General features: G+C 37.2%; 1 protein-coding gene and 1 pseudogene across 3 annotated transcripts; both read right to left on the bottom strand.

Moving 5' to 3' along the window:
- Positions 1 to 325: 325 nt before the first annotated feature.
- On the bottom strand, positions 326 to 11739 carry PHAX (phosphorylated adaptor for RNA export). Of its 3 annotated transcripts, none has more exons than XM_036225647.1 (5): positions 10405 to 11109; positions 9534 to 10147; positions 7166 to 7286; positions 5597 to 5680; positions 326 to 1607 (listed from the first exon to the last, which is right to left on the bottom strand). In XM_036225647.1, the coding sequence occupies exons 1-5, from the start codon at positions 10588 to 10590 to the stop codon at positions 1338 to 1340; spliced, it is 1275 nt and encodes a 424-aa protein (XP_036081540.1). In that variant the 5' UTR covers positions 10591 to 11109; the 3' UTR covers positions 326 to 1337. The 3 variants fall into 3 exon arrangements, with proteins under 3 accessions (XP_036081540.1, XP_015977418.2, XP_015977417.2); XM_016121932.2 differs by lacking the exon at positions 10405 to 11109 and adding an exon at positions 11505 to 11739 and having other exon boundaries at positions 425 to 1607; XM_016121931.2 differs by lacking the exon at positions 10405 to 11109 and adding an exon at positions 11499 to 11739 and having other exon boundaries at positions 425 to 1607.
- Positions 8434 to 9523, bottom strand: LOC107498606 (annotated as a pseudogene).

An 11739-nucleotide genomic window follows, 5' to 3' on the forward strand; every position in this document is an offset into this window, starting at 1 on the left:
GTTTCCAAATATTAAGGAGACAACTATTGATGAAATGAACCAGGAAGGTGGGGGAAACAGCCCTTTTAATGAGGACGAAATAGTCTCTTAGTCATTAATGCCCTTCACAAACCTCAAAACCAAAAACTTTCACCAGGAAAATTAGCATTATTTACATGACTATGGCATTTAGATTTCTGAATAATTATCTTTCCTAATACTCTTACCTTTAAAATCAGCTCATCAATTATCTTGGGGACAGTATCCAGCTTCCTAATCTTCTTTCCTTGGATATGGTAATCTTATCAAAGAATATGTGATGAAAAAATAAACCACTTGAAACTCATAAAGGACTGCCAAATCTCGAATTTTTATTTTTGCATTTATAGATAAAAAGCAAACGATAACCATTTTCCTCTTCTTTTCCCATTTAGATCCTTAAATTCAACTTCAATGACTATGTATTTCAGAAATTACTGAAAGAATTCAAGTACATTGCCTGTAAAAAAGTTTGTAATTGCTTCCTACCTATTTTTTCCTTAATCTATCTTGTAAACTACAGTCAACTCTTGGAGCATCTTAAATAACCTACCTTTAGAAAGGCTTGTTCCTTCAAGAAAAATGAATAATTTGAAAATTCATGCAGATGTGACATTATTCTAACTTCCTTAACATAAGGTAAAACAGTCTTAGGCAGGCCACCATTGAAAAAATTTAAATGTCCATGGTAATTACAGAGGTATGGATCACATTCAGTACTTAGTGTATGACAGTTAATTAAGAAGTCAAAAACAAAGTTAAAGTTACGAATCAGTACCTCTTTGAAAAGCTTGTTTATTTACTTCTAGACAAGCAAATAAGTGGGAAGAGCTATCAGTACAAACCTATTTGAATTTATTCACTACCCTTAAAATCGTCTAAGAGTTCTTAGCACACAGACAAACTAAATTTGGATGCATCTATAATAGCTAAACAATTTACGTGTCTTATTAGGATCTTTTAATGGAATGTTTTAAAACCAGTCATAATTCACTGCAAAGATAAATCAGAAAATCAAACTTTTCAATGACATAATACCTGGACAAAACTGATTATTAACTAGTAATAATTAGCACATGCAACAGATTGAGAAATTAAATCTTCTGCTATATACTTCTAAGTACTTTGTCAGACATGAGAGATTTTTAAATGTTCATATCAATCACATTCATCTCCCCACAGTCAATTTTATTTAAAATGAGAAAACAGTTCTTTCTCTCCAGATTTTCATGTTTATCAGTGCCAAGTAAAATGAAGCGATCTCAGTAGAAATGGTCTGTTAGGGTGTTATTTTAGAAAGGTCTGTTCCTTAAAATGCACTAAAAAATGTCCAGATCATGAGAATGGTCCACCTCGATGGCCTCCTCTGCATCCAGCTTCGTTTCCCCACGTCCTTCCTGTGGTTCTTCAAGAGAGGCCAGGGCCTCATTTGTGTCACTTGCAAAAGTTTCTCGTGAAGTATCATCATCTTCTTGAAAATTCAGACTTTTAATGGCTTGTTTCATCTTTTTCCCCAACACTTGAGTTCTCCTCTTCCTAGCGGCTTTTTTATTTTCATATTCCTTTTGATTTTCAATGTAGAAGATATCCTATAATAATAAATAATTTAATAAATAGGAATTATCGTTTATTAAAAGTTTGTTACTAGGGAGACCCCTTATGTTAATCATTATCTCCATTTCTCACACACACAAAAAAAACACGGAAATATTATTAGACTCATAATTAGACACAGAGTCCAGGATATTAAGTAAGTCCCCACTGCAAGTAGAGGATGAAGTTATGATGCAAATTTAACCTAGTGCTAGGTCCAGGGCCCATGGATAGTCTACCATATCATCTCTATAGTTAAAGGTTTCCTAAATGGGAAGATACAGTAAGAAATTCGTGTTGTTTAGGATTTAAATGGAATATAATTTATTACAACAAAACAGAAGTCTTTGGGATAAAGATTAACTGTGAAATGCCATAGTAACCATATGTGATTACACTAGCATGTTAAGAAACTGAGCTATGCTTATATTGTGACTCTGTATGATCATGTAGCCTACATGGTACAAGAAAAATTCTATCCCTTAAAAAACACTGCTGTAACTCAAGTGTGAAGATGTAAGTCTTTGTTAAAAACTTTTATCACAAGGCATAAAAATAACATAACACCAGAATACATTCCAGGATGCTAGAAAAGGGGTTTTATAGTATGAAAATATAAGATTCCTTTAGTATAGGGTTTCTCGACCATGATGCTACCAAAATTTTGAGCTAGGTAATTCTTTGTTGTAGCAGTCTGCTGTGTGCACTGTAGAATGTTCAGTAGCATACCTGACCTCTACCCACCAGCACATACTCACCTCACCTCATCCCCCAATTGTCAAATGCCCTCTGAGAGGCAAAACTACCAGTGAATGAGAGCTGTTCAAGCAGAAAATGCACTCAATAAACTATTACATGGAAAATATAAAATAACCTGATACAGATAGATAGGTGTTGTTTCAGAGGGTGGGGGAAAAAAAGAATGTTAGGGATCTAAAGAAAAAAGACTGCTAAGACAGAGGAAGTTCAAAGGATTAAAAGAGAAGCTAGTAAAGACAGGACACACTGACATCCTATTATTTTCTGGGAAGGGGCTCTTAAAAGCTATAGCCAAGCCAGTCCCTATTGTATTTTTAAAGTACACAAAGTGCAAATCCCTTTTTGTTTATGAAAAGCACTATGAAGGATGGTGACATAAAGGGGGCCCTCTCCTTCTAAAATTTATGCTAAATAGTTATCAGCAGTACACAGAGGTAGCAGAGGAAGAAATAAGGAAACTTGAAATTAAAGGGATAAGGGAAAGTTTCAGAATATGAGTGCTCTGATGAAGAAGAGGAATATAAGTATTTCCTAAAGAAATTAGGGGGGACTAGGGGTGAAGGAGGAGGATATATATGTGACGGAAAAGTTCTGGAAGGACAAAAAGGGCTACCATTTACTGAATGAGCACTTTTACGTATCAGGCATTATGTTAAGAACTTTACACATATGTTAAGTCTTCTCATTCTCACGTGAACCTCTGAGGTGGGTATTATCCTTGTCTGCAGACAAGGAAAGTGAGGCGCAAGGTTACATGTGCCTCGTGAAGAGCTAACATGTGAAGGTATAACATCTAAACTCATATTTGTTTTCTCCAAATCCATACACTTAAATCCTATCATGTTGCCCTCGCAAGTGTGATAATTTACATTTTTTTTCAAGCATCTATTTACCTTCAAGTGGACAGATAGAAAGAAGCTATAAAAAGAATTTCATTTTACGTGGAAGCACATTCAAGCATCTTGTAAAAACAATTCTGAGTAGTACAATGCTGGCAACACTAGTAAAATTATGAGGTTCCCCTTTTCCCCCCAAATTGGCAATTCTTATTAAAAAGAGACGTCATTCCCATGGTTATGAATTTTGACGGAATTGGGGGATGGCTCCCCCAAAATGTTTTAACATACTTATAAGTTGCTACAATAACAGATAATCTGAGAGCAATTTTTCCCCTCCCATCTGTATCTCTACATAATTAACTCTATGAGTTAAGAACCTGAACTATATACTGTTTGCAGAGACACTGGTATAGCTGAGCTTTTTAAAAAATATAGCAAATGAACTTTTAACTATTCTTACTTTTTTTCAGAAACTTTGTTTTTTTCCAAAACAAAAATCTCTGCAGACTGTGATCATTAGCAATACAGTGATTAAAAGAATTACATGATCATTTGGATGGCATATGAAATTACCTACACTAAAATTCTATTGCCTTCAGGTTTTTCCCTCTAATAAGAAAAGTACTCATCCCATGTACATACAGAAAATTTAGAAAAACACAGAAAAATCTTAAAGCCAAAACATTTGTAATCCTTCACAAACCAAATCACTGATAACACTTTGGTGTTTTTCATACCAACCTATTGCCCCATGCTTCTTTTTCTTTATAAATTTTATTTTGCCTTCTTAAAAAATTCAGAATTACTGCATTTTCTCATTTCCTTAAAATGGCTTCACAAAAATAAGAGGCTAGAGGACAGTCCTTTTAAGAATGTCCCTGTAAATCAACATTCCCCTATTATTAGGTATTCCAAATATTTATATTGTTTATTATAATGCAACATTTCTGGTAATTTAACATAAAAACCTAACATTAAAATCCCCTTCTCCGCAATGAGTTGGAAAAGAATTGAGTTTCGAAGACATGTGATTCAGTGAAAACAACGTGGGTCTGAAATCAGTGTTCTGTGTAAGCCCAGGCATATCATTTTTCATTACTCTTCATTTGCATAATAATACAAAACCCATTTTGATAAATTGTGGTGAAGTCTAAATCATATAAATATTTGGCCCAGTGCCAAGCTCATGGTGAATAAATGTTATTTTCTTCTCTCTTGCTTCTGAAAACTGGTTTGTCTAAAGTTTAGTTACTTACAAAAAGTTTTTGTAGGTATTTTATGTGATCCTTTTAAAACGCTATTAAATAGGCAGGGCATGTATTAAAGTCTCCACTTTATAGATGAGACAATTAAAGCTAAGAGAGAGTTAGTGATCTGCTCATGGTCATACAATCACTAAATGGCAAATTTAAAATTAAAACCCAGATTGTGAATCTTAGAGAATTCTTTTCATCACGTCATGCTATTTCTCTGAAGAGCGACATTTTGCTATCAAACAAAATCCAAGAAGAATGTTCCTTCTCAGTATACACTTTTTGTCAGGAATTATAGTGCGGGAGTTGGGAGAATATACAGGTATGAACTGTTTCATCAATCAATAACTGTGTTCCTAAGGATATTTACATTGTTACAAATCTGTGTCATCAAAATAATTGTTCCAATGAGAGAAAAAAAGCAGTTACTGGCTAGAGATTTCAAATGTGCAACAAGTTAACATTTCCTGTAGCAATTTCAATAACAGATTTTTAAAAAAGTGAATGGAACTGAACAACCAGAAAATCTAAGGTAAAAGAAATGACATTGAGCAGATGCAAAATAAGCTCACATGGAACATCAGCTCAAGAGAAATGGCTTCTATTTCTGTCATCATTAGCGTAATTTAGCATAATAGCTAAAACGTATTCCTATCACCTTTATCACTCACTGTTATAATAAACAGAATATACCGCTTCTCAAGCATAGCTGCCGTGTTGCATGTGTACACAGCTTTCCTATGTAAAAGGCTAGTTCTCAACCTTCATCTCTAAGTACAAATCATGTTTCTTAATTAACAATTCAAAAGATATCAAATTCTGGGCTGTGAAAAATGTGCACTGTAGGATTCACATATAAGACATTCTAGTAATAAAAAATGATTAATACTGAAGTGCCTAGCTTCCAGTTTATGAGAAATAGAGGAGACAGAGGAATGAATGAAACAATGAATGCATCTTGGCTCTGAAAAGGAAGAAAAAGAGGCAGAGCTTTACAAAAAGCATAAATTTTACTTGACATGAGACAACAAAATTGGTCAATTTAAGGCAGAGCAAGTGATGGAGATGAGTAGAAAATGAAGCTAGAGGCTAGGTGGAAGTCAAATTATCATGAATCTTAAAAGTCATTTTTACCTTAATTTGTTCCTCACTGATACTAGGAGTGTTTTTCAGGAGATTCAGGAAAACTCCACCTGGTGTTCTTCTTCTACTACCATTCTACAAAAGGAACGGGAAAAATATACTGTTAGACTCTTCCCATGAATGGCCAAAGCATCTTTTAAACAGAGACGTGCCCAAGGTCTACCTTGACCATTCCAGTTTAACTGCAATGTCCATCTCTCCTCTCTCTACCTACATTTGATCTATGTCTTTTCCCAAAGCATTTATCACTTTCTAATATACCCGGAGATAATATATTTATTCTTGATAGACGGTCTCCCTCCCACCCCAACAACAGAAGCTTCTTGTGTCTAAAATGGCGCCTGGTACACAACAATAAATAATTGTGCAAAGAAAGAATGAATCAAAAGAAAGTAAATTTGGACTTACACCTGACCAACGTTCAGTAGATTTGCATTAGCTCGCAGGAATATACAATTTAACTATATTACTACAGCATTAAAATACTGATGAACCTGTAACTGTGTGCTGAACTAAATGAAAATCAAAGTATCTTCTTAACAGTGACACAAACAGGGGTGCTGGCACATTCATGACTATTATAATTTGCTTTGGTTTTGACTTCTATAATCTATGTTCATAGACTTTCTTCAGCCAACACTATCAATTCTAATTGGTTTCCACGAATAATACTGAGTTATTCTCTTGTGATGTTACTATTCTTGTGAAGAGCAAATATGGAAGCCGTTTCAAACTACATCCTCACCCTGTGGTGAAAGCTGAATTCATGAGATCTGCCAAACCATTCCATGGGGGTAAAATGCTGCTATTCTTTCTGCCATTTTGAAACAGTAAAGTGTTTTTTAATCTTTTTTTTTTCATAATTTCACCCACCCCAGGAACCTTTCAGACATTTTTTCCCTATTGGCCCCTGCTACCCATATAATTTTAATACTTATAGATATACTACATATCTATTATACTTTATACATAACAAGATTTATTTTGTCCCCAAGAACTGATTTTCAAGAATATATGAACTAAATGGCCAAAAGTAACATTTCTGTTCACCACTACTAAGTAGCAGGCACTGTGATCAGCACTTTACAGGTTTAATGTCATCTAATCCTTACAACATAGAATTAATTTCCATTTTATAGCTGGGGAGACTGAGGCACTGAGAAGTCAAACAATTTAGCTGAACCTCGCGCATAATGAGTCGCAGATCCAGAACTCAAAACAAGGCACTCAAAAATCCATATTTTCTCAGAATCTGAGCTTCCAGGTTTCTCTCTCCTCTGATTTTTTTCTTAAAATTTCAAAAATTTCAGCCCCTACCCTGAATGAATCCTATGAGATGGCTGTTGACTGTACACTAACTGGCTACAATTTGTAGTAAAGTATTAAAACTCAGGATACTTAATATTTTTTATTCAGTCTTCATTGTTAATGAAGTGCTTAAAAAACTGAAGCACACTAATAATTTATGATAAATTTATGACTCAACATAGACAAGTTTACTTTTAAAAAAAATCAAATGAAACACAATTCAAATGGAAACAATGAAACTATTAGTCTTACCATTATAAAAAGGCCACCATTTTGTTCAACTTCAGCAGTTTCCATCAGAAGTTCAATTGCTTTTTTGTTCCCAATTATACTCACTACTCGGGCTATCAGATCTTTCTTTGGTTCCTGCAATCTGATAAGTCACAAATAAAGTAATAGTAATTTATTTATTTGTTGTATAAGGTTGAAGAAACCCACCTTACTCTCCAGTGTAGTCCCGAATTAGATTTAAATCCTATTCTAATAACATTTACTTTTCGAAATCTTCAATACTTAAACCTTGAAATGGTAACATTTGTATCTTGGGTCACCCAAGGAGAGAGTAACCTCAGGGTTCCATATTTCAGTCTTATAACTGGCTTCTTCACTTTGCTTTACTGAATTATGGTGGATTTCAAAATTAATATGCACATATACCAAGCGGAAAGCAAGCCTAAAAGCAAAAGATAAAACCAGTCCACTCCTGCCACAAGTAACAAACATATACTATGCTTTCCATCGTTACGCCTAAAGGTTAGCTCTCCTTTAAAATGGATGGGATTTTTCCCTCACTTGCTCAGCACAAAGCTAATGCTTACCGATGGTTACTATAGGATAAGCATAATCCTAAGAACTTTCTATGCATTATCTCAGTTAATTCTCTCAACAAGCTTTTGAAGTAGGTACTATTATTTTCATTATACCACTGCAAGGTAAAAACACAGGGTGCCTCAGTAACACTTATAACGTCAGAGCCCACACTGCCCACAGATGAAAGAAGAGTAATACTGCAGAAGTCTTACTGGTTCCCTAACCAGACCTGGCTTCTCGATGCGAGGCAACGCAGAACAAAGGGACCAGAGTTTAGTTCCAGGTCCGACACTTACTAAATTTGTGGCTCTGAATAAGCCAACTATTGGGCTTCAGTTTTCCATATCTGTAAAGTGAGGCTTTAGTTTACAAAATCTCTAAGTTCCTTTCCAGTGCTCAAATTTCAAACTTTCTCAGTATTTTAAAACTCCAGTACTAGTGCTGACAGGCTTGCCTGGAAAGTAAACACTTGTTTTCCTATTAGCTATATTACTCTTGAAGCATATTTGTTTTCAAATTTGTGACAATTTGCACTACTGATTTAGAGTTACTGACAAAACAAAATTTAAACTTGTTAAAAAAACATGAAATGTAAATTTACCAATTCTACTCCTCAGTATTTACCCGAGAAATGAAAATACATGTCCAAAGATCTGCATATGCAAGTTCATAACAGCATTATTCAGAACAGCCAAAAAGTGAGACTGCCATTTATTATGAATATGTGTGTGTATAATAAAGTGTTGATTCCTGCTACAACAGGGATGAATCTCAAAAACATTACACTTAGTAAAAGAAGCCAGGCAGAGAGACCACATTTTGTATAATTCCATCAACATGAAAAGTCCAGAAATACAAGTTTATGCCTACAGATAGTAGATTAGCAGTTATCTTGGTATGGGAATAAAGGTTAATTTTTTCTTTGCTCTTCCTTCCTTTCCTCCCTCTCTCTACCCCCTCCCTCCGTCCTTCCTTCTTTCCTTCCTTCCTCCCTTTCTTTTGCCAGTTCAGAGAAAATATCTGCATTTCTGGGACTTTTGCCAGTTACATATTTTAAGATTAAAAATGACAAAGACTTGATTTTATTCCAGAAGATTCACTGCTCCTGAGTTGGTGCATCACAACATGGCACATTTTCTAAAAGAAGGTCTTTCCTGGAGACCAATTTCAGCGTAATGCGGTCCGTGTGTGTACCTTGTATAACCGATGTTGAGTGACAATTCAACATTGGAACCTATTTTGATTAGCTCTTCCATTTTCTCAGGAAAAGCTTCACTTTTATTACTTTCAAATTCTTCATTTATCTTTATTCTGGCTCCTTCTAATGCTCTGGCATCATTTTTAATAACCTGATGTCCTGTCTTGTGCAGTGTTTTAAAGAGCTGTAAAACCTTGGCTGCCTGACCCATGGCTCTCCTCACTGTGGCTTAGGGGTTAACTTTAAAGGAGCATATGGGTATAAGGGATCTTATTGGGCTGAATGAAATGTTTTAAAACTGGTTTATGATGACACTTGTAGAACTGATACATTTACAAAAAAAAAGGGGGGTGAATTTTATCACATGTACAAGTAACAAAAAAGCCATGAATGCTTGAAAACACTAAAAGACAACTGTATGATTTAAAAAAATAAGTTTTTAATCTAAAGAACTCTACGGCACTAAATGGAGTTGCTTAAAAGTTCATAAGTCTGCAAAAGTCTGTTCCTTAAATTTAAAAAAAAAACTCAAAAAGGAACATCATCATCAGTGTATTTGTAAATGAAAGAGTTGGTCAAGTGCTCATTTGTAGGAAAAATTTAAATGCTCACCTGAAAGAAATCTCATCAGCCACTTTCTCTTGAGAATCATCCTCTGTGATCTCATACCGGCCTTTATAGTTCATTTCTAGTCTGTCTCCTACTCTGTCTTTGACAGGCCTTTTCCGTTTGAGATGACCTTGCCCGTTTTCCTCTTCTTTTGAGCCTATTTTCTTGCTGCCACGCATATAGTCATCTAGCTCTTTGTCTAATTCTTTTGTATGTTCTTCAGAGTCCCTCTTAAGTTTTTTAGCAAGCAAGTAATTGTAGGTCTCGGATTGTCTGCTTTTGTCAATAGTGCCTTCCATTTCCAAGATACCAAGTTCAGTGGCCACTGCATCTTGATTCTGCTCCTGTAGCACAGCACCCCATATGTTGTTAACCTTCTTCCCTCCAGCAACAGGCAGCTTCTGGCTGCTCTGCCCAAACGGAAAAGCCTCTGGCTTGGGAGGAGGGTTAAAACATTTCTGTCGCTTTCGTTTCCAAAGAGAGCTATCATCATCTGAATCAGAAAAACTCTCTTCACTTGAATCCACACCTTTAACAGTCCGATAATATGATACTGGTGCACAGGCTGCTGTAGTATCCTGGAAGGGCCTCAAGACAGTGTCCCCATCTAGTGCTTTCTGCAAGCGAAAGGAAATAAATTCACAAAACATATTAACTCCACTCATCAGGTGCTATTTAAAAAAAATTATTTAGGAATTCAACTGGATCTTTTTGAAGCATACTTGATATTTAAAATCTCTATAATTAATCCGGCCCCTGCTTTTCTGAAGATCCACATGGAATTTACAATTTTAAAGACACAATTCTTATATCTATAACAGAATGTAATTCTAAGGCTTCCTTTCAAGAAATTACCAAAGCTCCTAATTCTCACCTTTAGAAGACTTTCGACCTTTTCAGTTATTGTCAGAATGTTTGAAAATGACAATACACTGTTACTAGCAGTTAAAACAATGTTTTCTTTCTTTCCAAGGATGCCGTCCATGCATAAGGACACATAAACTTCCCTTGCATGGTTTCGTGACTTTACTCCTCTCAGATTAAACAGTAACCCCAACATACTACTTTTAAAACTGCAGAGTCCATGACGTTAAGTTTACCAATTCATGGGCTGATCTATGTAATCCTGAAAGACACTGAAAAACAAAACACCTTGGTATCAATTTCCTAAGACATTTATATGCTACATAATCACCTTTGCTTTTTGTACTAAAGCAAGTATTTTTTGAGCTATTATGTGCTAGAAATGGAGGATGGGGGGTGATTTCAGTTAATAAGATAGTCTTCCTATCTTCAAGTAATATTGGCAGCTAACATTTCTCAGGCTCTGTATACTCTACTGAATTTTTAACTACTCTATCAGTGGCGTACTATTATCATTCCTTGTCTACAGATGGGAGCACTAGGCTAAATAACCTGCCACAGGACAAATAGTGGCGGTGTCAGGATTCTGAGCGGGCAGCTTGGCACCAAGGCCCTCAAAGAGGTTGCTACTTAGTACGGGGGTCAAGACAAACTACCATTTAGAAAACCGGGACAATACAAAACCTAGTGCCATATTACCGCATGACAAAGCTAGGTCTGATGGAAATATGGAAGACCAGGCCCCTGAGCAGGTGATAAACTTCATTACCGGTCCTCAGTCTCCTTATGCGCTCAGTGTGAAAATGAGCTCCATAGGCTGCTTCGGGTCGATGTCCCCAGGTGCTACATTTTCCGCAAAATCTGTCCTCCAAGACGACCTAGCAGCACTGAAGTGGGGAACTCGGAAAAGGGGCGCATGGAAGGCGGAGAAAAGACCGCCGCACGCCTGCCTCCGGGAGGCTGCCACCCTCGCGGTCCCTGCTCGCAGCGAGACGCCGACCCAGGGTTCGCACGGCGCGCTGCCGCCGCCGCGCCATCCCCGCTCCCGGCGGCCCGGGCTCCGCGCGCCGGGCCCAGAACCAGCCGCCCGCCCTCCACGCTCACCGGCACCTGCAGCGGCCTGTCGCTGGGTGCGACCGTCATGTCGGAATCCGAGTCGGAGAGCTGCCCATCTTCCATGTCGCCAGCCTCCTGCGCCATCTTCCCGCGGCGCGGCGGGTCAGCAGAGCACTTCCGGCGGGGCGGCGGGAAGGTCCGGCCGCGGCGGCATCGCGGGCGCCCCCCACCCGGGCGCCGGCTTCCGCGCCGCGGCCTGCAGGGGGCCGGCCGCGGCGCCGGGGCGAAA

The sequence above is a fragment of the Rousettus aegyptiacus genome, unplaced genomic scaffold, assembly GCF_014176215.1.
Source record: "Rousettus aegyptiacus isolate mRouAeg1 unplaced genomic scaffold, mRouAeg1.p scaffold_m13_p_8, whole genome shotgun sequence".
NCBI lineage: Eukaryota > Metazoa > Chordata > Mammalia > Chiroptera > Pteropodidae > Rousettus > Rousettus aegyptiacus.

Bases quoted from the DNA above. Each gene is read 5' to 3' on its own strand.
- PHAX (XM_036225647.1), bottom strand. From the start codon at position 10,590: ATGTTGGGGTTACTGTTTAATCTGAGAGGAGTAAAGTCACGAAACCAT. The intron at 7,287-9,533 runs GTGAGCATTTAA...GTGACTTATCAG, and splicing joins GCTGATGAGATTTCTTTCAG to ATTGCAGGAACCAAAGAAAG. The intron at 1,608-5,596 runs GTAAAAATGACT...TTATTATTATAG, and splicing joins TCAGTGAGGAACAAATTAAG to GATATCTTCTACATTGAAAA.